Source organism: Carassius gibelio, chromosome A12 (genome assembly GCF_023724105.1).
Source record: "Carassius gibelio isolate Cgi1373 ecotype wild population from Czech Republic chromosome A12, carGib1.2-hapl.c, whole genome shotgun sequence".
Classification (NCBI taxonomy): domain Eukaryota; kingdom Metazoa; phylum Chordata; class Actinopteri; order Cypriniformes; family Cyprinidae; genus Carassius; species Carassius gibelio.
Window position 1 is genome coordinate 15864454 of NC_068382.1, and position 26748 is coordinate 15891201.

The following is a 26748-nucleotide window of genomic DNA, read 5'->3' on the forward strand; positions in this document are numbered from 1 at the left end:
CTTAAATTTGCTGATACCATCGGGTTTCTCTGAGGGCTTGGGGTCAGCAAACCTCCTCACCTCACCATAAACAATGAGATGTTCTTGCTAACATGAAGAAACCAAAATGCATGTGTGTGCATTATTTGCAAACGAGCTTGACGCAAGCTGTTCTTCAAAAGTCATTCAAAGAAAAGGCCTAAATCGATACGTTTGAAGTGTTCAGATGCAAACTTCTCCAAACATCTGGCTTTTTCTAACCATTCCGATAACGACACAATTGCAGTTTTCCATCAACTGCATGGTTTCCGAATTCATAGCAGAGGGGATCAATTACATGTTTGTTTACATGGTATACTGGTACAAGCCTCTTATTAACTGGGAATGGGTCCAAGATAGAGTTGAACTAAAGTTAAAACTGTTTCAATTAAGCCCTGCTCCTGGTAAAGACGCTTTACTGTTATTTTCCCATGGTCGACGGTCATTTTTGTTTGTTTGTCCACGTTCGGAGATTAAAATTCAGCCCTGATTCCTTTTGTATGCTTCTTGGACACTTCACGTGGTGTTTGTTTTACAGTGAAACGGAACTTTCTCACAGGACAAGTGCGCACAGAGGGGGGAGGGGAGGCGCTGAGAGGCAGGCGCGTGCTGAAGAGCCCCATTCAGTGCGCGCAGTGCACAGCGCAGATAGCACGCGCAGCGCAGGAGCGGCGCTCACGAGCTCTTTACCAGCGTCCGGTCAGTCGGTGTCACTCTGGGGAGGTACAGTAGTGCGATCCTCGGCAGTGTTCTGAGACTGCACTAACTGCTCCGGTCATTACTGGAAATGCCACGAGAATGGATATTACGGAGGATTAATAACTAAACAAAGGCATTTGTGAAAAAAAATATAACACACGTTTCTTTTATTAGATTTTTTTTCGCAAAACTTAAGTGTATTCATTTTACGCAAGACGGAGTTTTCTTCAGCATAGGCTCACAATGACTGCCGAGAGAGAGAAAAGAAGGTAAGGCACAGGAAACTTTTTATTACTACTATCAGTTATGATTTTCTTGAGTTGTTTACCTTAATTTGAGATTCTCAGGTGAGATTTTTCATGTTGCCCAATGACAGGGCCACTAGAGCCAAATTTTCGCATTAAAATTGTCTTACTAATACCGGTGTTGTACTTGAACTGAAATGTAATGTAATACAAATACCCCTTTTTATTAATAACCCTTTCCTATAATCTATCGTCGCAATTTTATTTGTTCAATATTTTGATATTGGAGAGGTGTGCTCGGACCCTATTTTTGACTCGCTTTTGTTAATGGACACATTCAAACGACTTGAAACTTTATTAAATGTCATCACCAGAGTTGAAAAATAGCACACTGCTGCATCTCTCTATGAAACTAATGGATAAAAAAATAATGATTCTGTTGTAATCATGACTGAACACTTGCATCCATGATGTATACAAGAAGACAAAACAAAACAAAAAGCAGCAAATCTGTATTTAAAGATTTGGACCCTCAGAGACTGTCAGACTGAGAATACAATCGCGCAGTGGAGTCTGACAATAACTAACTGTTGAACTAAAAATATCATTGTAAAATATATTGTACTATATCAGGCCTGATAGTTTCTTTGTTTTCATCAATTTAACGTCACAGTTATTTGTAATTTTGATTGGTTTCATTAGATTTTATACATATAGTATATTTATTTAGTAATATATCCAGTGAAGTGAACTTGTGTGCAGTGAACTAATACTTAAAAATCAAGGCAGCAATTAAACTACAGATTATCACTTGATTTGTTTTAAGGTTAAAAGCTATTTTTTTCAAGCCATTATTGACTTTTTTTATGTTGCAGTATATTGAAAACAATTTACATCGCACCATTGCAAACATGACTTATTCCAACATGTTTTGTTTGTTTTTTAGTCTGTAATGGAAGTATTTAATTTAATTCACCAGCAACTCTGTTTGTGTCCTTAACTATTATTAATACCTCATACAATTTATTTTTGGTTAAACACATTAGGACTCAAATAATAGAATTCTTATTTTTCTTGCCAGATACTGACAGCATTATATTTGGTGGTAATATAAAACAACACTGGCTCTTTGGTGCCCAAGGCATATTGAAGAGGGGTTAAATGTTCCTCTTCTTGGTGGCTTGTTGACGGGAACGTAATGTTCCAATCGAAACTGAGGTTATCAGATCAGGGTTCACCTCTTTTTTTTAAAAGCGTGAACAATCCATTATGTTTCCTTAATCTGGTTAATTCCATGACTTTATTCTATTCTTATCTCTTATCTGGTTTGTTTAACTTGCTCTACAAGTGTTTCATTAACACTGTGGTGTCTTTTGTAATTAGTGCCAGCTGGGTAATGTAATCATTTAACTGTGCTATTTTATATCAATCACCTATCATCATCTATCAAAGCTTGCTACACAGAAGGAATATGCAAAACAATATATGTCAGACGACTATTCTGACACCCTGGGTTTATTTATCATATTCTGGTTAACACAGAATCTTTCACCGGATTATTAGTCGGGAAGCTAAAGGCTGGCCATCTCTTTGAGGTTAGGAAAAATAGGATTATGTGTAGTGAATGGGTGCTCTGTACAGTCTGGCTCTTGGTTCTCGCTGAACTCTGGCCTGATCTGGTTGAGAGGGAAGATGCAGAGAAAGATAGAGGGAGGAATGGGTTCACATCGGCCTGCTAATCACATGATCTGCTCTCTTTGACAGCTTTTGCTTTAGTTGTGCGTGAAGACGCCTGAGGCAGTAGGTAAGAGGTACAGCAGGCTCGCCATTGTGTTTGCTAGGTCGTTATGTATATGCTTTAGGAATCGTGACAGCTATGTTTCACGCAAATCTCCCTTGAGATCTCTTGCTGAAATACACACAATTCTCCTGTTCAGAGCCGGACTGATTTTAATGGAAAAAAACACTGCGGGTGGGAGTGGCTACATAGCTGTCAGTCTTGTTATTTTGTTTCAAGGAAATAGAGATTGCAAAAGAGAGGACAAAGAAGTGGAAACAGCCAGCCGGCCTCTGTCTTCGGGCTACCTTGACCTGTAGCGCATTTCTAATCTAAGTTGTTTAGCCAGTTAATGTCGAAAGGATTTGTAGCATAGCTGGGGCTTGAGGTCAGCAGCTGGACAGTGTGGGAAAAGAACTCAGTAGCCTGTAGTAGAGGGCAGAGGACACAACTCCCCTCCATATGAAGAATGAAATCCACGCAGAAAGCAGTCAAAGGGATTGCAAAAACGACATCTCTAAAGAGAGATAAACCTTACGTTCAGCTCAAATTCTAGGGGTGTTTGGGCAGTGTAGGATTGTGTTACTGAATAAATTATCTAGGAGCTCATGCATTCGGAGATGGTTACTTATTCCAGCTGGCTTGTGACAGAAGGGTTTTCTTTATGTTTTATAACAAAACCACTGGAATGATCTGATGTGTATTTTAGGATATTATAAAAAATTTTTTTTATATTTACATCCAATATTTTAAGCATTTTAACCCTGATTATGCAACAGGCAAATTAAACTGATCTTCCAGTAGGTGGCGACAAGTGACAGTCCTTGTCACTGAATCATTCACTCAACCTATTTGTTCACGCCACTCATTTATTCAGGGAAGGAAAGCATGATCGAGTCATTTAAATCGTTTGCTCAACTGATTTATTTAAAATATCAATCCATTTAGAATGATACTCCAAAATGGCTTGTTTCTGGAAGATGTGCAGCAGCAGTTGATTTGGTTTTGACATGGTTTATAAGAAACTATTTTCACTGATGTAAGAAAAAAAAAGACAATATAAATGGCAACATTGTATCTAAAATGCAAGTTACTTAGTATTAATGTATTGTTTATTGAACCTGCTCTTCCTGACTGATATTACTTATTTATTAGTTTTCTTCTGAAATGTGTACAAAGCAGAGAAACTGGCGCTGATAGACAGAACTAGAGATGTTTGAGAACAGCATCTATTGAATAAAACACTAATCATATACATTTTTGGTCATTTTATCATAGATTCAAACACAGCAGATCCACCTGGTTTCTCTGGCATAAAAATGTCGTTTATACAACTGTTTTTTATGCTGTCTTGCGGTTCATGGTTTTCCGTGCATGTCAGTCTTTCGGTATGAGGGAACAATGTGCAGTGTTTAAATACAGTGAAATGTTTCATAATGCAAATTTTGCAGTCAGCGGCATTTTGTGGCTGTTTTTAATGTATGGGTTCGTGCAAATACAATTATGTCTGTTATTTATTGTATTAATGTAAAATTAAAGTGTCCAGCTTTTAAAATGTAATTGACATATGATTGACACATTGCATAGATTTAAGAGTTGGATAATTTCTTAGAAATTACAAGACATTAGAGCATTTGTTAAAGGGCAGATGCTTTTAGAGATCTTAGATTATTTGAGATAATTCCAGGTTACATAAAATTATTTTTAAGCATTAGTCTTTTAAATACTAGTATTTTAAATACTCTATAACAGTAAATAAGCTGTATAACTGATTGCATAAGCACTTAAACACTGGAAGTACATAATTCAGAATCCGCTGTTATCACTCTTTTTTCCCCACAAATGAATTTCCTGAACATGTGAACTCTAGTTTGAGTCTGCATTATCTTTTCCCATTTATTGCACATTGTGTCTGTATTTTTAGAGCTGCACTCGATTCGTTCTTATTAAAACTGTGATGTAGTTGCATTTATGGTTGAAGACAGTATAGAAAGCAGTATAGGCTAATTGTTTGAGTTGAAATGGAAGTTGCCATTCCTCATTTAGCCCCAAGGAAATTCAGACAGTAAATTCATGTGTAAGTCCCATGGGTTTGACCTCTGAGTAAAAAACATTTTACTCATTTCCTGTGAGAAGAATCCATGGTTACTATTACAATGACAATTTTTTTTTGTGTGAAAATTGTTTTAGTGGGAGGACAGAAAGGGGGCATGTTGTGGTTTCCAAGTATGCAGCTTTATAATAGAGGGTCGATTATTGCATTCCTGCACCCCCGCACCATGCTGTACACATTTTACAAACACTCCCAGAGCCGGGCTGACCTGAGTTGGAGGATAGGGGACCCACACTGGGAGGCTGCTACTGGAATTACACCGCTAGATCCTGGTCTCAGCATTGGCCTCCCACAGACACTGAAACTTAGTGCTGCAAGCAGGCCACGTGTGTTGGTATCTGTGTTATAATATGTGACGCATTAAAGAACACTTGTGGTGTTTTGCCGACGAACAGCTCTGTGTGGCTTGGTTTGTTGTGAGGGTGGCACACCACACTCAGAGGCCAAAGAGAGTTCGCTTCTCTCTGCCACACACTCTTTCACACACTGGCAAGCCACAAACCTCAGAAATCATTTGCCTGGCAAGATAAACTTTCTGTCTGGATAGATAAATGACGGCACATATTTATGTGCTTTCTTGAGAATTTCACTCTCTTAAATTATTGTTTTTATGGGTAAACTATCCATTTAAACTGTACAGTTAGTGATAAAATGCTATATGGATTAATTCATAAAAGAATATTCTGCATTACATTTTATTAACACAATAAATGTTCTTGGACTGTCAGATTATACTGAATAACATGTAGTAACAAGCTCAAAACAGACGTCTGCATGAGCCAGGCCCTGTGACCTGACCTAACTCCGGCAAGAGTTGACTGAAATTTAATTTATCGGTGACAAATTTCAAAACCAATTGAAGAACCAATTTTGAACCTAGAGTGACTTTTTTTTTCTTTTTTTCCTTTGCGAGTGAGTAAACCTAGATTAAAACCTTGATGCAGAGATTCTCATAGGTGTGGTTTTGCAATGCTTTTGCTCTGACTCAGTGATGAACTTTGTGCTTGTGCACAATAGTATTCTTAACATAAAATATTTAGAATAATTTTTTTTTTAATCAACTCAAAACCTGACAGTTCACCAATTGTTGTGGGGAAAAAAATCAGGTCACTTGTACCTTTGCACAGTGTAATTTTGTGGGTGAAATCATTTCAGTAGGAGTCTGTGCGATCAGGAATTACACACGAGGGTGGTAAATTTTCTCTCGTCACATTAGGTTCAAGTTTGCCTTGTTGACCAGATACAAAACTGCTTGGTTTGGAGGTGTGTGCTTTTGTGTGAGAAGTGTGTTGTTTTCATTAATTGACATAAGACTTTCTTGCCCGCAAAATTCCTTCATGTGTCTGTGCCAACCAAAACACAACAATAATTTGTCTTAAACCAAATTTAAAGTTAATTGTTTTATTGTCTTTTCTACATTAAAATATATTAAGTACAATACTGTACACGTACTGTATGTGAGTATATATAAAACATTGGCTGCACACTGTATCTTAGCTGAAGCTCAGCCTATAGGCTGTGTTGTTTTCATCAACCTCTTCTTTGTTCCAGGCATCCTTCAGAAAGGCGCAGGGAGAAGTCCCGTGATGCAGCGCGCTGCAGGCGCAGTAAAGAGACCGAAGTGTTTTATGAGCTGGCCCATCAGCTGCCGTTACCCCACAGCATCAGCTCCCACCTGGACAAAGCCTCTATCATGAGACTAGCTATCAGCTTCCTGCGCACACGCAAACTTTTCAACTCAGGTATGAGGCTAAAAGAAATGATGTTTGTATGTGATCCGTCATTAGGAGTCAAGCTCCATTGATTCTGTTTGTTTTCTTTTATCGTGAGTCAGTCACATCCCATAATTCTGTGCAGTGAAGAAATTGGGAACTTTTTTAGTACACTGATCCTACTTGTTTCCGTTTCTGCCTGACTGTATTTCCTGCAATATCGAACATACTGTAGTCCAACATACCTGCAGCTTTCATCAGACTGCCCTGTAATTGTGAAAAAAATAATAATAATTTGGATGTGGGTCATCATCACCGTGACAAATGGTTTACATATTGATAAATAAACATTATTGTCACATATACACTACTGTTCAAAAGTTTGGGGTTTAACATATTTCTGTTTCATGGTGCTTTTTTATGCAAAAAGTTGGACTGGGTAGGTCTATGAGATGTCATGTACATGAGACAACGAGGTGTGGGGTAATTAGGAACTGCTGGTATTGTTTTCTGTGAACAGTGAATTATGATTTCATATTTGGTGGGTTGTATGTGTTTTTGAATGTTCTGCGTCATGGTTTGACCTTTGATAGGCCCCAAAATTACAAAAACAGAACCTGTTTAACTAATATGTCATTCAGTGAGGCGTGTGGGAACCGTAACTGTATAGTCATAGAATCATAATATTACTGATAGTGTTAAAGAGGTTATGATTCTCATCTGAACCAAATGTTTGATCTCTCTGACATTTTGAACTTACCGTAAAGGAGTCATTGGTTTAACATTGAGTACATCATATAATGAATTTCCAGCAAACATCCTTCTGGAGATAGAAATCTTTGAACCCTCATTTTCAAATGGCCCAAAACTGATGAACCAAAGAGATCTCCTGTCAAAACGAAAAATCACAACTGAAATCTCTTTAACAATTCCTTTTTTCCGGTCAAATAAAATGAAAAATCAAATGGGGTTGTACTGAAATCTTTTTTTTTTTTCTACTAAGAAAATTTAAGAGAAACTTTAGTGCTAAAGTTGATTGTTGAAACATAACTTGAATGAAAAAACATTAAAGAGCAGTTGCTGAGCAGGCTATCAGAAAACATTGTTTACGACCAGAAAAGGCCTAAATGATTGTAATCGAGATGGACAGAGAATGGCAGAAAATTGCAAGTTCTTTGGATTGGCTGAGTGACAGAGGAGTAAGACATTATATTGAAGTATTAATAGCAACAGGACGAATGCTGCGGGTTTGATGTGGGAGCACAGACATGGACCACCTGCTGACACCCAAACCCACAATGCAGACACATAGAGCTGAGCGGGGTCAAAGCCTCAGCGCTCGGGCCCTTATTGCCTGATCTGAATGAGCAGGGGAGGAGGCCCTTATCTGCAGGGAAGCAGACATGAACCTCACAGCATGGAGCCTTGCTTTAACTATTTTCTCAAGTTCTTGATGTTTTTCATGGCATTGTGTACCTCAAACATCCTCTCTTTGCTGATCAGCTCAGTTTTTACAGTTTTTATCCCATGTTGGTATGTGAATTTATTTTGATAAATAAGTCTGTTTAGCTGATTCTGAGCTGTTTACTTTACTAAATGGTACAGGATATGAGTCTATGTTTGTGTTAGAGTGTGTGATTGTGCTTTTACTTTGGGTTTGAGAAGGTCCCTTGAATTTGTCTTGATGATTTGCCAGTGTAAAATAACAAAAAAGACCAAATTTGACACTGCACACATACTAAGTTGTCTTGTCTTTGGTCCCAGGCCGCACTGTACAACGAACCCGGTCACAGGATGACAGCCAGATGGACAGTCTGTATCTGAAGTCTCTGGAAGGCTTTGTCGCTGTGGTAACATCAGATGGAGACATGATATTCCTTTCAGAAAACGTCAGTAAATTTATGGGCCTTACGCAGGTGAGCCTCACCTCATGTCCTTTATTCCTGGAGAATAATCACAGAGAGAAAACTTTAAGCCTTCTGTTGCTTCATTTAAAGTGGCTGAGCATTCAACTTTTCTTCTCTTACAAAATGTTAATAGGTAGATCTGACAGGCCACAGCATCTTTGACTTCACACACCCCTGCGATCATGAAGAAATCCGAGAGAATCTCAGTGTCAAATCAGGTGAGCGTCAGCTTAAACAATGTTTTCCAGAAGTATGTTGATACATTTTTTTTTATTTGGAGATACAGTATACAATGTTGCCTTAAACACCAAAGTGGCAGAATCTCCCAGTCCTCTTTATCTCTGGATTTGCCATGGAGATGTCCTTATCTGAGAGCAGTTATCACAGTCAGGATGTTATTTTTTGTACATTCTTGTGGTTGTTCCTGTGGGGACAAGTCCCCCTCCTTTACCAAGCCTCATCCTATAGACCACAGTCCAGTCTGTGCTCCCTTCTGTCTAGACTTGAGGGCTATATTTTGTTCAGGACATTTTTAGTTTTAATTTGTGCAAAAATATTTCAGTATTTTAAAATCATTTAGCTAGGTCTGAACAATTTGGGGAAGAAACTCTTTATTATTATTTATTATTATTATTATTATTAAAAAAATTGGATTATAATTTAATGTATTCCATTAATTTCTGTTACTTAATTATATTGTGATCGTATATCAATATAGCTAAATACTACTTATAAAACATTGTTATTATTATATTGTTAACAAAAAATACATTTATTGCAAAAAATAAAAATGATTACTTTTGCAATAATTTTATTAATACTATTTCAGTGTAAAAAAAAAAAAAACTCTTTTAAAACTCTCTAAAGTTCAACTTTAAATCCTATCAAAAAATTAGGGGAATTGTTCTACTCAGTTTTATTTTATTTATTTATTTTTATTCTGTTTGTTTACTTTAATTAATTAGTTAATCGTTAATTCGTTTAATTTCAATTTTAAACCCTCAGGCAATGGCAGGAATTCAGAAAACTTGATTTGAATAGTTTTGATGCTAAACATAGCTCGTGAATTTTTGGTTTCATATCGTTTTTGCACCAAGGTGTGACCTTAGCCTTTACTCTGGCTCAGTAGTTTCTGAAAGTTACTATTTCTGTTGCTATCATGTAAGCAGTGTGTGCCTTGCACACAGACACATACTCATATTGAGAGTTAGGGGGCCTTTCCCCACAGCAAATGTTCCTCCTCCTCTTGTTTTATCTGTGTCTTTCACGAGTCGGTCACCTGACCGGTTTAGAGCTTTTGAGCGAGTGGCGTAACTTTCCTGCCATTTCATTGGTCGTTTGGAGATAATCCCTATGCAATAACAACACAGAGAGCTCCATACACTGTAGTTAAGGTTTCAACAGACTGATTCAGTTGAACTTTGCACCTAGCATCCACAACCCACTGACAGACCAAAGTCCTCTGAATGTGCAAAAATAAAGCTTTTTTCCATGCACAGTAGTTATTTATAGTAAATATATGATTTTTAAACATATGTCTTACGGGTTGTTTGATTGACAGGACCTGTGCATGGCAGAAGAGGGAAAGACATGAGCATGGGCAGAGATTTCTTTATGAGGATGAAATGTACAGTCACCAATAGAGGTCGCACTGTCAACCTCAAATCAGCCAGCTGGAAGGTAAGAGCGCATAAGCATGTCATACAACATCATGCAGTGCACATGTGCTATCAACTAAAACATGGTGTTGCTGTTCTGTCTGTCAGGTGCTGCATTGCACGGGGCATCTCCAAGTGTGCAGCAGCCACCCCCCTCAAGTCTTCTGTGGGTTTTCGGAGCCACCCCTCACATGTGTCACAATGCTGTGTGCGCCGATCCCACACCCCTCAAATGTTGACACACCTCTCGACAGCAAGACGTTCATGAGCAGACACAGTATGGACATGAAGTTTATCTACTGTGATGAGAGGCAAGAAGCTGTTTACTAAATGTCATAATTGTGCATATTGTATATGTGCTTGTTTATGTGCATGAACACTGGGCCCAAAAATATATAGAGACAAAAGGCAACAACAACAACAAAAAAGATGACAAATTTAATTTAATTAGATATAAAATAACTATGAAAAAAATAAAATGAAGGCATCTGCATGCAAAAGATCTGTGGACTAACTCAACCTTTCTTTTTAAAAAGCATCATATGACCCCTTCAATCACTCAATATCATGTTGTTCCAAACCTGTAAGACCTTTGTTCATCTTTGGAACACAAATTATGATTTATTTAATGAAATCTGAATGCTTTCCGATCCCGCATGGACAACAAGGGAACTACCACATCCAAAGCCGAGAAAAAGGACATCATTAAAACAGGGTTTAACCTTAATTTTTGGAATGATATGAGGGAAATTAATGAAAGAATATTCATTTTTGGAACTATCCCTTTAAAAGCCCATACTGGAACAGAAAAGGGAGAGGCTATTCCAGGGGAATACTGAAGGATCGACAGTCCTGAATCTTGGTTAATGATGTGATTTAAATCGATTGCGCTTTGTATCGTCTGTTCCATTAGTTTTATTCTTGACCTTTCTTTGTGTTTCAGAGTAAGCAGCCTGATCGGGTATAAGCCAGAGGAACTTCTTGGCCGTTCAGTGTATGAGTTCTGCCATGCTTTGGATTCTGAAAGCATGACGAAGAGCCACCAAAATCGTGAGTACCTGTTTCCATCTGACAGACACAAATCCGGGAGGCACAAAAACACAAGTTGGGTTTCATGGGGTCTTTTTCTGTTTTGACTTGTAAAGATTAAACAGATTTGAATTGGAAATGCCTGTCTGAACAAAGCCATAGGGTAGGCACAGTTTTCTTAGTTTTCTTTGTTCTCTGTACCTCAGTTTTATGCACTGGTGCAAACATACGAGAAACAATGCAGTAGCTCATTGTGTGAATATCTCAAGGTCCCATCCATTTTGTCTAATTTAGCTCCACTCCGTCCTGAAGTGACTCACGGTCTGGAATAGATCCATGCCTCTCATCTCTGTCCATGGGTAAACTACTTGAGTTCAAAACCTTGTAGACCTGAGGTGTTCCCATGGGCTTGATGACTGAGGGAAACAGATGTCCCGCCGGGCTCCAGGAATTGTTGAAGGATATTTATAAACTCAATGGTTGTTGCATTGCACTGTTTATTTGCTTAACAGATGCTGTAGACTCTACATTTCATGTTTTCAGCCACTTTGCTTTTAAAATTGCCCTCCCAGGAGCTTAAACCTACAGAATAGTTCTAAACTTAAAGTTTGGGGGAAAAAAATCTACATTTGATACATTCTACATTTTGTAAATTGTACATTCTCTTTTATGTATGGAAGCCCATTTCTGTGCCAGAAAGAAAGTAAAAATTATGAGATAAAAGTACCAAATCGTAATTATGAAATAAAAATGACTATTATTAAATGTTAATGAGATACAACGTTGGAATAATGAGATACAGCCATAATAAAAAGTCAAAATTATTATTGACAAAAATGTCTTTTTTTTTTTTTTTTTATCTTGTGTCTTTCCCCTCATAATAATGACATTTTATGTCAAAATTTTATCTTTTTACATTAAGCCCAAGATCCCTGACCTCAGCTTTCATGAAAGACAAGATCTGTCTAGTGAAGAATTAATAGAAAAAGGCAGCCCAGAGTGTACTTCCAATTTGAGCCCTTTTAATTTAGTATTTTAATTAGTGATGCACCTATCATGACTTTTCATGATTGATTCAGATTCCATTTTTTATTTTTTATTTTTTACCAGCAAATTGGCTAATTCTGACATAGTCATTTAAAAATATCTGTAGGCATTTGAAATAAGAGACAACAACTGCATTTCAGTCACAATCCATACAAAGATGCTACACACATGTTGCATGAGCATAGATTCACAGGATTTAAAGCAAAAATAGAATAGTCTGACTTTAGCTTTGTGAAATTATGCTACATAAAAACATATCTGCATATCAGCAGAAAGTCTGAATGAGTCACATTAGCTTCCAAAAATAACAGAGAAATAAGTACAAAAAAATACAGTACAAAAAGTGGAGAAAATATATTTTAGTACTTATTTTTCAGTTATTTATGATGAAGATCTACTAATCAATTGCGTTAAGTGGTTTCACGTCCACTGATTTACATGAATTATGTTTCCAGTGCATCTCAGGCATAAGCAATACATGAACCTTATTATTGTAAAAGTATACTGAGAATAGTTCCCTCACTTAGACATCTCCCATATTCTTCTTAAACCACGTGATGATCCTGCTGTATACAAAGGCTCCTGTCCACTCTTGTTTTGAATGTGATTTTGTTTGTTCAGAGGAAACTGATTTGATTGTTGTCGCCACATCAGGTATTGAGGCTGATAAGATGGCCTGAATCCCATTATATACCCTTTGACTTAATCGGCAACAACCCAAAAGCTCTCAGGTTTGCTTGTTCAGAATGGCCCACCTCATTAGCTAGTGCATTAGAGGCTAACAAGCCTTTGAAGTGTGCTTCCTCTGATGTTTTTAATCCAGATCAGTGCACTGCTCTTCTTCACTGGCCTCTGTAGTACCTGGAGTATTACCTAAAAGCAAGATCTTTTGATTTGAAAAATGACTAAACTTACACGAGTTGCAGTAATGGACCTTATTCAAAGACAGCTACATTCTACAGAGCACATCCTGAATAATGTCAGACAAGGAAAGTTATTTGCATGATCAAATCATTCATTAGCAACAAAATGCTGTAAAAACTGATATTTTTTGCTAGTGTTTTATTTGCATATTTTTATTTAAATATATATGTGTAATTGTGAAAAATGGTTTTAAATCATATTAAGTTTTTAAGTTGACACAGGCTGCATTTATTTGATTAAAAAAATTATATTGTGAAATGTCGTTATAATTTAAAATAACATTATTTTTATTTTTTTTATGTAATTTATTCCTGGTATGGCCAATCTGAATTTTCAGCAGCCATCATTTCAGTCTTCAGTGTCACGTTAACCTTCAGAAATCATTCTAATTTCCTGATTTAACAAGAATTGAATGAAAATTACAAAATAATTACTATCAATGGTCTTTTTAACTTGATTAGCTATAAAGAAAAAATAAAGAAAATGTGTAAATACTTTAGATTTATGCGTTTGGCATAAATGTTAGTGTATCCGTTTTATTTTTGTTGCATTTAACAATCACTGTTTTCGTCTTCAGTTTGTAACAAGGGTCAAGTGGTGAGTGGCCAGTACAGAATGCTAGCCAAGAACGGGGGCTACGTTTGGGTGGAGACCCAGGCAACTGTCATCTACAACAATCGCAACTCCCAACCACAGTGCATCATCTGCATCAACTATGTCCTGAGGTATTGTATTAAATGAATTCCCTGTGACGTTTAATGCCGTTACGATATTCTTCTCATGCTCTCATTGTTTTTTAGTTCTGTTGAGGAGCAGTCTGTCATTTTCTCCCTGGATCAGACGGAGTCTCTGTTCAAGCCCTACCACATGTGTAGCATGGGAGAACTGTTCAGCCAGGGTAGAGCTTCCTCCGTTTCAGAAGCTGAGGACATTCTTTTCACTAAGCTCAAGGAGGAGCCCGAGGAGTTAGCTCAGTTAGCGCCCATGCCAGGAGATGCCATCATTGCCCTGGACTTTGGTCAGAGCGCCACCTGGCACTACTTCAACCATTCCCCCTACAATAGCTTCACCCTCTTCACATCCTCAACCCCTGACTACAAATCTATTCCCATCCTGCATGCATGAACCCCTTGCTCCTTCCCTCGGCTCTCCTTACTCTACCTCACAATCACAACCAATCACACACGTACACTGCCCAGGTCATAAGCTGCGATGTTGCAGCAGACGTCATTGTAATGTAGTTCAGTGGCACTGTAGCTTGGCTTTGCTGCAGGGTACGCATTATGCATAAGGAAAGCTGAATCTATCTGCTCCACAACATATTGGCATATTATGGCTTAGCATTGGCTTTAGCATAAACGGTTTTGTATTATTAAAATGAAGGTTTTTTTTGTTCCATTTTTAATAATAAAATCACCTGTGCTTTTGAAGGTTTACCAATGGCAGTAGGCAGTGTTTGTGTGTTTCTCCTCACAACAGGGCTATAATGGGTATACTAATTTATCTTTTCATCAAAATGCATGTCTTCACATGTCTAACCACTGCATGGAATGCAATTCACCTCCTTTTGATCCTTACAATAATTCTGTTATTGCTTTTGGTGATGGCTGAGGTTATTTTTAATCATATTTTTATTTATGCAACCATCTACAGTTTTCTCATGTAATTCTAACATTTATTCTTTTGTACATTGTGTTGTTTAAGGTGTGTCTATCCACTGTTAGATGATCTTCCTTGGCTCTTTATGTAGTAATTCTATGAGATTGCATCTCGTTCAATAATTTTTTTCCCACATGTTGAAGTTTGTTGACTTGTTACTTGTCATGTGCATTTGCAGATAGGCCAGATTTTGAAGAACAGACTTTCTTTTCCAAGTCCACCAAGCCACCTATGGTAGGACCATCATGGGTTCTGGAAACATCCCCTGATGGCACTCTTGATAGAAAACTGTCCAACATGCCCTCCACCTTTACCAGACCCCAGGTTCCTCCTGCAGGCAAATGCACGCCTTGTTCCACACCCTGCTTAAGCAGCCGCAGCAGTTGTTCTACAGTATGTCCCATCTCCATCTGGTCATATGTCAAAAACAGTCATTTTAAGGCACTTTTGCACCAGAGGAACTATGAGCATATTTAGTTCTAGGAACTCCATTTTGGGGAACTTAATTAGCTCCTACTTCAGAGAAGGATCTAAAACAATTCTATAGGAACTATTATTTAATGTAAGTATACACTGATTGGCCAAATGCATAGGAAACACAAACTACCCATCATTTTTAAAAAGCCATGTAAAAATAAGCAACCAGGAAAATGGCCAGAGGGAGAAACTGGTTCTCTAGGAATGACCCTGCTGGCTAGTTCCTAGAACTACGTTGTGCGAAAGTGCCTTTAGATTTCATTGTCACTCATGACCTGTTCTCTGACCCTTTGAAAAAAATGTTGCTGTACCTTTAAGACTTAAATATACACAAACCAGTTTCATTTTTGGTGTCCTCTTGATATGAAGGTGTATTTAACATTATGGTGTGTTGAAGTGTGTGTTAAATGTGCTGTGATGTGTATGTGTGCAGCCTAGCAGTCCAGTAGATTACTGTGGCAGAGGAGAGTGTGATCTGAAGATGGAGCTGACAGAGAAGCTATTTGCCCCTGAATCTGTAGCAACAAATCCCACTGGCTCCCAGGTGAGTGTGGTACATTACAAACAATTGAATCTGTAATAGATGAAATGCTATTCCAATTCTACCACAATTTTCTTTTCTTTTTTTCGTTTCATTCCTGTGTCTTTTGATGGGCATACAGGCTGGATTATGTGAACAAATTAAAAATATTGCTAGTATATTTTTGGTGTCTTTCGATATTATTTTTTTTCTCGCCCACTGTATGTATTTTTAAGTAAATATTTGGTAATCTAATTGTGTGCAGTTGGACCTGAGCAATCTGGACCTGGAGACTCTTGCTCCATACATCCCAATGGATGGTGAGGACTTCCAGCTGCACCCCATCTGCCTGGATGATCCAGTACCTAACACAGGTCCAGGCCTGAGCACAGCTCTCCAGCACAGTTTCAGCAGTGTAGCTGACCTCTTCCAGCCGCTGAGTCCATTCCCTCCTGACAACAAAAGCAGCACTAGCACATGTTCAGACACGGCTCATGTGCAACCTTACCAAACCACACCAAACATCCCACTTTCCTCTAAGGAGGGTAGACAGAGTCTTCAGTGGTCCTGTGACCCACCCTCAGAGTATGAACGTACAGATATTGGATGCATGGATGACCGAAACATAGCATATCCAGGACAAACATGTGATTTCAAAGCTGCATTACCACAGCAAAGGTGATTATCATTAAATTATCAAGTGTGTTTTATTTTGCAATACATAAATTGGGCAGCAGTGATTTAATAGATTAGGATTTCCACAAGGAAGCAGATCTTTGCAAGAAAGTGAATTGTGTAACCTTTTGTGTAGGTATAATGCTGCAATCACTTTTCAAAAACCAATCACCTTTCTAAACACATAAATGACTGAAAATATGCAACAAAAAAGTCTAGACCAGTCACAAATTAGCACGCAAATAGAAGAAAAAAGAACGCCAATTGCAAATTAGTGTGCAAGTATGTTGCACCTGCAGTCAAGGGGACAGCTGAACAAAGATTTTCAAACTTTTTGATGCCAAGGACAACCAGATATAAAAGCAGCTATATATTCTTATGTATAAAGGCCAAGGTCAAGGTCAAGTTTATATAGAACTTTATATAGGACCTTAAAAGCAATGTGCGCTGACCATGGTGCTGCACAGCCAAAACATAAAAATATCAACCAACAAATAAAAGTATTAATAAGACACATAAAATTTAAGATCCTGAGAAACTAACTGTATAAAAGAGAAGGAAAGCAGGAAAAGAGAAAAGAATACAACAAATCATCATCACCAAAAAAAAATAATAAAAATTAATAAATAATAAATAATAAATTATGTTAAGCAAAAGCCAGAGAAAAAAATATTTGTCTCAAAGTAGATGTAGGGGAAGATCGATGGATTAATCAGAATGTTTCAAGGAATATTAATGCATTGCTGTTCCTTTACATAAACTACATTTCTAAATGTTTGGAGTTGGTTCCAATATTTAATGCTTTTTTATGTTTTTAAAGTTCTTTATTCTCAACAAGGCTGCATTTATTTGTTCAAAAATACAGTGAAAAAATAATTATTACGAAATATTTTTGTTACTAATTTCTTTGTTACTATATTTTAACATATGTATGTATATGTATGTATGTATGTATATATATATATATATATATATATATATATATATATATATATATATATATATATATATATATATATATATATATATATATATATATATTCTTGTGATGGCAATGCTAAATTTTTAACAAACATTTTTTCAGGACTCTTTGTAACATCATTGTCTGTATTGTCACTTTTGATTAATTTAATGCATTCTTGCTGAATAAAAGTATTCATAAAAGTATTCATAACTTCTGAACAGTAGTGTGCTATAACAAAGGTCATGTTCATTCATTGATTAAATTTTTCTTGCTGTTTTCAGATTTTATGAGAGCTTTGCCCCTGTACAGAAAGGCAGGAATGCGAGTCAGATAAGGCTCGTCAACAACTTTAAACGGAAGAGGCAAGCAGATTTCAGTACGTCATGCTCTTTCACCGATATTTTAAAGGTAATCTTTCAGATCTCACTGTAGACTAATGAAAAGGAGTAAAGTTCACACCAAAGACAGTATGTTAACATAACGTATGTTCAGAAGGTGTCAGCTCCGCACGAGTCTGGAATGCAGAAAAGGATGAAGACGATGAACCTCGACAGCTGTGCTTTCTCTGTCAGAAAGTCTCTCAGCACAAGTGTGCTAACAGGTACATCAGCTCTCTCTTCAACATCTTTAGATGTTTTCTAGTTTTTTCTATACTGAAATTAACAGTCTCCTTTGTTCCTTTTTGACAGAAACATTTCCATTTATGCCAAATGGATTGGTTTCCCCTCACGGCTGCAGTCAGTCTCTCAAAGGGAGCTCAGAGGATCCCAAACAGCATTTCCCAGAGTCATTCAGCTCTCCTAGTAACAGACAATACAACATGATGCCTCTACACAAACACACAGGTCGGTCTCCAGCCTTTTCTATAATGCCGATTCTTGCTATTATCAATATTATTAACTTTTGTCTTTTAAAATAAAATAAAGTCTTTAAATTAAAATAAAGTCTTTTCTGTCAGTTTTGGTTAATTGAATATGTCCTTGTCAAATAAAAGTATTATTTCTTTTTTTTTTAAACGTACACTTTTAAATAGTAGTGCGTATTCCAAAATCTTCTGAAGTCATACAATAGTTGTCATACCATAACTGGATCAAAAATGGGAATTTATTCTAGCGACGTTCGCATTACATGTGTCTTTTATTTTTGACAGGCATAATAAGTCAACTGTTAGCCCCATCATTTGACTCGTACTGTCTGCCAGAGCTGACGCGATATGACTGTGAGGTAAACGTGCCTCTACAGGGAAACCTGCATCTGCTTCAGGGCAGTGAGCTCTTGAGAGCTTTGGACCAGAGCACGTAAGACCCAGAGCTTCTGCAGTGATCCATTCACCCAACTTCGTCTGTATAAGCTATTATCTTCTACGTGTGTATTATCAGTCTTTATTTAGATGTATTTGTACATTTTCCTTTAAGACCTGTGTAATATTTTAATATATATTTGAAAAATGTGTTTGGACACACCACGTTTTGTGCTATCTTAAACTCTGATATTGTCCTGAGCCTTCAGATGCTAAGTGTTCTTACCATTTATGGTCTGATTTAACAGATGTTTCACTGTTGCAAATTATATCTCAACTAAAACAAAATATATACTATATATAATAATGTTGTTTCATTTGCAACTTATTCATTCAGCTTGGAATGCAACTGCTGTGTTTGTATAAATCAAAGTTTTGCCTGTTTCCTTAAATATTTGGCATTGGCATAAAACTGTGTAGCTCAGAAACATGTTTGTTTTCCCATTAAGAACATTAGTATTGTAATCTTATTCCTCTACTTTTCACAATCATGACAAATGCTGTATTATTTAATTGTATAGTTTTTGTCATCTAAAGCACTTTATTTTGAAAGATGCAAATGGAAGACCAAAGTGGTCTTCTCAGGCCCATCCAACACTAACCATTCTCTAAAATAACCCTCTTCTTCTTTCTTTGAGAACTGAACTGTAAATTTCATATTTTATTTCTTATACAAACATATCTATTGTGTCTACATTAGATGAGGTCTCTGTAGATCTCTGTAACACGTGAAAAGTGTTTGTATTTGGTGTTCAGAAGTGCCTTGGTACTCGCTCTCGTCTACCTAGCAGTGGACAGAGATGATTTTGTAGCTTTCTCTTTTACAGTACATATCGAATACATAGTAGTTTAAAGTTATGAGATTTTGTAGTAAATTTTGTTATGTGTATCACCTTTTCATGATACTCTGGGGTTTCTGTGTTTCTTAACAAAGTATATAAAGCTAATCTGATCGTATTTTTATCATGGCTTAAAGTAAAAAGACTTTGTATTCCAGTCTTTCTTTGTAGCATTGAAAGATACGAAAGTTTGCATTATGTCTAAAATAAATTAAAATGTAAATGGTGCTACTTACAAATCACTCTCATCTGATTCTTCCCATCATCCTCCACTTTACTTAGTGCAAGTTTTTTTTTCTTTTTTTAGCTTTATTGTTGCAATAATAGGCTGGATAATGGACCAGGTCAGTGAGCCTTATATAAGTAGAATTGGTGTAAAGTGTATCAATTGGTGCATTTAAGCAGGATACTGTTGGCCACAAACATGCATAGTGTTAAAACATACAAATGACTATACAGGGAATACATATTTTAACAGTGACCAAGCAAACACTTCCTATCAAACACTTTTGGGAGTCGAGAGATCCTGAGAGTACTGATAAAACTTAAATATACATGCGACATGAACTTGTTAGGTTTTCATACATGGATCAAGGATCAAGGTGGGAATTCACTGGGGTAATCCGAGTAACAAATGCCATTATTACAATGTTTTGAATGTTGTGGGCATCCTTTTATTTAGATGCTGATCACCTCAGAAAGGTAAGAGCATCCTGATGTTGTCTGGGTGTCTCAAAATTGAGGGAAAAAATGGATTTGTATGTGTGGAACTGAACGCATGATTTCTCATACAGATTTTGTTTTATAGCAGTCCACATAAGATAAGAGAGTTATTGTCTTCAGAAATCAATGAATTGTGTTCACTTGTAGCTCAGAAACAAAACAAAAAATTTGGTATCGTGCCATTTTATGACTATTGTTTTTCATATTTCCAGCTATGCTTTAGTCACAAAAGAAGCCATTGTGTTCGATTTTATCTGAGAAAAACTCATGGAGATAAGAAATTGAAATATTAGCATCATTTTTAGATCAAGATACTGTCTGACACACTTTCAGAGAGGAAGTTTCTACAATGTGATGAGGTCAAATGGGAGCGATTTTGCTTAATATTACCCATATGAAGTCATCAGTATGTATCCAGTAATTGTTACAGTGGGACAATAGATGTTTCATAACCTAAATCATGCCACTGATGTAATCATTTGCTAGATTGGGGTCAAACATAAATGTTTTTTAACTTCCCTGTGATTCCTAGAAACCTTTCTAGCTATTAATTGAAATAATCTGGGTAAAATAGACAAATCCTTACAATTTGTATCAATGCCTCACCATATATAAACACCATCATTTTATCTGCAATTACAATTAATATTAAATGAGCTTTAAACCTTGAGACATCACACTGAACGTGCAGTTGAAGGGTAGACATTTATTTTTCTATTCCATTTTTTTATGTTTCCTCTAATATTTTTAAATTTGTCTATGGATTTCTACTCTTACAACAACCTTACAAAAACAACAATTGATGATTTAATCCCAGCATATTATATGCATGGGAAGACTGTGTAAAGTTATATACTATATAATATGTTATGGTTAATTATCCGGTAAGTAGAGTAAATAAACATACAGCAATATTTTTCATATGTGCAGTTTCATGTACACTTGCAGGTACATTATAACAGTAAAGATTAAAAATTAATTATTAAACAATGCATAAAGTAATTTTTTAACTTTAACTTCTTGTGCATTTGTTAATGTCTGCACACAAGAAACTTGTATCTAAGTGCATATACTATTATAAAATAACAAAAGTGAGACTGATAGACCACTATCTGTCAATCATGCTTATTTTGGCTTTGCAAATAAATTGTGTTTTCTCACGAAGGATGTGGATGGAAGCCAAGCAGCCTTAATCCCAATGGGATTACAGACATCTTCAAGAGCCTCCCATAATGCACAGGGTCTCAATGGCAGATCGTTGTTTTCCATGGAGAAGGGAAACATAAATAAGGAAGAGTCAATAGATTTAGAATCTAGTGAGTGATGCTGCAGTCAAGAACTGTAGTCACTCAGAGTTACGCACTGCATGTATGCAATATCTACCAATGAAATTCCCTTTATAGCAAATATAAATAAGGATAATGCATTTTAGAGTAAATTACATTGTGCATAACTGATCTCAATGACCTTTGTGACAAAAATAAATATTTTCATGATTAATATTCATATAAATATAAATATTTTTCATTACTTTCTCAAGCCAAGTTATCTTATTGTTTAACATTACTGCACAAAAGAGAAATCAGCAGTTTGTTTATTAAGAGAAACATTGCATAAAACTTGCTTACGTTGTCTTCCTGTTGTCAGTGTTATGTTCGTTGAGAGGATAATACATGAGTTATGATTTATTAGCTTTGCATTATATAAGGATGGAGTGACACAATGACCCCTTGGACAGTATTTCCACAGAGGACGAATCTAAATAAAGAGTGTTCAGAGTTGCACCATTCTGTGAGCTTGTATATTAAAAAAATTTGTTTGGTGGATGGAGAGAAAGAAAAGTGTGTACTTTTAAAAGCTTAAAGGTATATTTTGTAATGTACAGGCTGAGCAAATTTTTATTATGAAATGTTCATTTCTTGGAGAACTATTCTTTTATAATAAGGGTTTAATATAGCTGTACTGTCACTGGCGGTCGCAGGAGGTTTTCCATGGCTGAAGTTGGGCACATTTCTCATTCTCAAAGGGGTTTTGACACGTGACCCATAATTGACCCTTGAGACGAAGAAGATTTCAGATGAGATTTGTAGAAGAGGAAAAAGACAGCCGTTATTTAACACTGCAAACATTGCATTTGACAGTGCCACAGTCACTGATGTATTGAGGTATTGTCACTGTGTCCGCCAGGCAGATGCAATGAGCTTTATGTAAAAACCCAAACCACATAACCACCATTTCCTGCAGTAAGACACACGACTGGAGCTTTCTCGTGGGAACTTGTATTACACTTTACCTCTTGACTTTTTCATATTCACAAACTTCTGTGAGTATGTATTGATGTGTGGGCATGCTCTGCATAATGAAACCTCAAAACTTAGGATATTTAAGGAAAACAACAATCATTTTAGCAAAATCATTATAAGTTCAGCATATTTATAGACCTATAATGTAATGTGTACTGTATTAAAAGGTTGTAAAATTACAAAGGGAATGCTGGAGGCGGAAGGTGTGTGCAATAAATGATGGAAAATTGTATATGACAGCGGAATATCCATTTCAAGACAATTCAGCTCAATAGGGTGATTTTTCGACAATTACATTTCTTTTGTGACATTTGCTTTCCATCTAGTGGCAAACACAGCAAAATGCCAGTTGTTCGTAATTGCTAATGTTTAATATGACACATTTTCCTAGTCAGTTACATTCATTTTTTCCTTTATGAGCTTTCAAGTGGGCCATTGATGTTGTAAAGACATAAAATTTAGGGCTTATATCAAAACTGACATTTTTAAAATAAATAAAAAACATTATTTTCGTTTTAAAGTTAAAAAATAATGACAGTATTGCATTGCGTCTGTTGTCATGAAATGACGTATAACGTCATTACCAATCAAAACGCACGTTTATTTAAATGCAACGTGTGGGCTTTTTACACCAATCTCACACTATTTCTTACACATTTGACGAATCAAAATTTGAAGATCTTTTTAGAAAACTAGGATGCAATGTCATCCCTATCGGCAAGGGCAGCTTACACATCTAGAAAGGCAACCATCAATGCTGAAAGGTTTATCCAAGTTCTAGAACAACATATGCTCCCATTCAGACGTCGTCTCTTTCAGGGAAGACCTTGCATTTTCCAACATGACAATGCCAGACCACATACTGCATCAATTACAACATCATGGCTGTGTAGAAGAAGGATACAGGTACTGAAATTGCCAACCTGAAGTCCAGATCTTTCACCCATAGAAAACATTTGGTGCATCATAAAGAGGAAGATGTGACAAAGAAGACTTAAAACATGAGTCATGACAAGAATGGGACAACATTCCTATTCCTAAACTTGAGCAACTTGTCTCCTCAGTCCCCAGACGTTTGCAGACTTTTATAAAAAAGAAGAGAAGATGCCACAAAGTGGTAAACATGGCCTTGTCCCAACTTTTTTGAGATGTGTTGATGCCATGAAATTTTAAATCAACTTATTTTTCCCTTAAAATGATACATTTTCTCAGTTTAAACATTTGATATGTCATCTATGCTGTATTCTGAATAAAATATTGAAAAATTTTAAATTTGAAACTTCCACATCATTGCATTCTGTTTTTATTCACACTCACCTAAAGGATTATTAGGAACACCTTACTAATATTGTGTTTGACCCCCTTTCGCCTTCAGAACTGCCTTAATTCTACGTGGCATTGATTCAACAAGGTGCTGAAAGCATTCTTTAGAAATGTTGGCCAATATTGATAGGATAGCATCTTGCAGTTGATGGAGATCTGTGGGATGCACATCCAGTGCACGAAGCTCCCGTTCCACCACATCCCAAAGATGCTCTATTGGGTTGAGATCTGGTGACTGTGGGGGCCATTTTAGTTCAGTGAAATCATTGTCATGTTCAAGAAACCAGTCTGAGATGATTTGAGCTTTGTGACATGGTGCATTATCCTGCTGGAAGTAGCTATCAGGAGATGGGTACATGGTGTTCATAAAGGGATGGACATGGTCAGAAACAATGCTCAGGTAGACCGTGGGATTTAAACAATGCCCAGTTGACACTAAGGGGCCTAAAGTGTTCCAAGAAAACATCCCCCACACCATTACACCACCACCACCATGTTCTCATTCTGTTTACGCCAAATTCTGACTCTACCATCTGAATGTCTCAACAGAAATCAAGTCTCATCAGACCAGGCTACATTTTTCCAGTCTTCAACTGTGCAATTTTGGTGAGCTCGTGCAAATTGTAGCCTCTTTTTTCTATTTGTAGTGGAGATGAGTGGTACCCGGTGGGGTCTTCTGCTGTTGTAGCCCATCCGCCTCAAGGTTGTGCGTGTTGTGGCTTCAAAAATGCTTTGCTGCATACCTTGGTTGTAACGGGTGGTTATTTCAGTCAAAGTTGCTCTTCTATCAGCTTGAATCAGTCGTTAGTCAGGTGAATCAGGGTTAGTTGCCAGTACAAAAAAGTAACATAGGCCAACTGTTTTTCATTTATATATATATATATATATATATATATATATTAGTGCTGTCAAAATTAGCGCGTTAACGCATTCGATTAATTTGAAATATTTAACGCGTTAAAAAAAAATAACGCAATTAACGCGGTTGCAGTTTTTTTATTTCTGGTTGTGGCCTATGTGTGTTCAACGTGCAAAGAAATATGGATAAGACCAAGGAAGGACTTTTAGACGGAAAGTTTCAGTATAAAACTCTGCCGGATTACTCTTCAGTCTGCCACAAGAAACATTACTCTTCATTCAGTCTGCCACAAGAAACAGCAACATTAAAATCATGAACTCAAATGTCATTGTTTAAAAAAAAAAAAAAACAATGACTGTTGTAACAGTGCATAAATCAGACCTTTCTGTAACGCTAACGTTAATAAGCTTAAACGAAAAAAACGAAATAATTGTGTAGCGGAGTATTTTTTGTACACAGTGCCGCGAACTGTCAGTCACTCCTGTACGCGTGCATCACTGTCCTCCTCAGCTGCAGCAACTTGCGCTCTCTCTCTTCATCAAGCTTTAAAACAAAAAGGGGACAAAAAGATCATATTGTCTTTGTGCATAGGCTATAGATTAATTAGATAAATGAATAGCTAAATTTGTGCCTTGCCGTCTACGGTATTTTTTTAGAACTTAGAAAAAAGATGCTGCAGCCAATGAGCAGCCAGCGGGGGCTGCAGGACGACTCAACCAGACAGTTTTTAATGTTTATCAGACAATAAATACTCAAGATTTTGCTTTAGTATAACTTCCGGGACAATTAGGGCCAGATTCGGGAGTCGGGACAACAGTTTAGATTTCGGGACTGTCCCGAATTTTTCGGGACGTCTGATCACCCTTCCTGAAAGAGCTGCATTACTTCATTAGCTTGAGTCTGACCTGCAGTGATAGGATTCGAATTTGGTGAGGTATCAGTCAGCGTATCATCTGATTCTGATCTTGTTCTTGCAGTATTCAGAGTCTGAAGCCAAGAAAACATATTAAGTGTTGTTGTTAACTGTATTTGATTTTTAACCGAACCGAGCGTTGTGTACACTCATAACGAGTTTCACACACCTTCTCCGGCCACGTTGAGTTGTTGACACTTAACAGTGGGAAAAGCGACACATGCGCTATTCACTTGTATAACTTAAGGGTGAATGGGTAATGTAGTTTCTGCTCTGAGTGGGATGAATTTGGAAGCTTGCATTGTGAAGGGCGCTCTGAAAATCGGCAGTGCAGGTAAAAGATTAAAACCTCTATTAAAACAGATGTCCAAATGAGCGTACCGGTACGCTAAAAGCACGTTCTGGGCGCACGGAGAGGAGGTTTTTTATTGACATTGATTGTTTTGAAATTCAAATGGTACTTACATGCCTGTGTTTTTATTTCTGTAATAAATATGGCTTTCAAGCCAACAGTTAATTTGGAGGATATTGATGGTTTATTGCAGGTATGTTGTTTACATGAGAAAATCTGTGTTACAAGTTAAACAAAAATTTCAATAAACAATCATATTTTGAATTTAAATAGTTTCTTTGTCTTGAGTTTACATTAATTATTTACATTTTACATTTACATATGCAAAAAGTTTCAGTCTTTTAATTGCGATTAATCGCGATTAATCGCGATTAATTTTAAAAAATTGTGCGATTAATTAGTTAATTTTTTTTAATCGATTGACAGCACTAATATATATATATATATATATATATATATATATATATATATATAAGCAAATAATTGCCTAATATGTTCTGTATACATTCCAAAATGTCATAAATAAGAATGCACAGCACACACCCCACTTTCTGTTATAAGGTTTCTAAATCTTTACAAAGTAATTTTGAGTAAATACAGTGATAAAACAAATGAAGAATTGTTTATTTTTTCAGTCCACAAAATCAAATACTTTAGATGAGAGAATTAAATGGTATACTTTATGACATGTTCAGCTTATAAAATCCTTAAC

The 26748-nt window shown here is 36.6% G+C and overlaps 1 protein-coding gene across 2 annotated transcripts; it reads left to right on the forward strand.

Annotated features, from left to right (window-relative positions):
- The first annotated feature begins 640 nt into the window (after positions 1–640).
- Positions 641–19802, forward strand: LOC128025282 (endothelial PAS domain-containing protein 1). Of its 2 annotated transcripts, none has more exons than XM_052611485.1 (16): positions 641–986; positions 6404–6594; positions 8329–8480; positions 8605–8689; positions 10033–10151; positions 10238–10440; positions 11073–11179; positions 13707–13854; positions 13930–14147; positions 14967–15181; positions 15699–15809; positions 16051–16463; positions 17706–17832; positions 17917–18025; positions 18114–18269; positions 18575–19802. In XM_052611485.1, exons 1-16 carry the CDS (start codon positions 961–963, stop codon positions 18724–18726), a joined length of 2532 nt encoding a protein of 843 aa, XP_052467445.1. In that variant the 5' UTR covers positions 641–960; the 3' UTR covers positions 18727–19802. The 2 variants fall into 2 exon arrangements, with proteins under 2 accessions (XP_052467445.1, XP_052467446.1); XM_052611486.1 differs by having other exon boundaries at positions 17920–18025.
- Positions 19803–26748: the final 6946 nt, after the last annotated feature.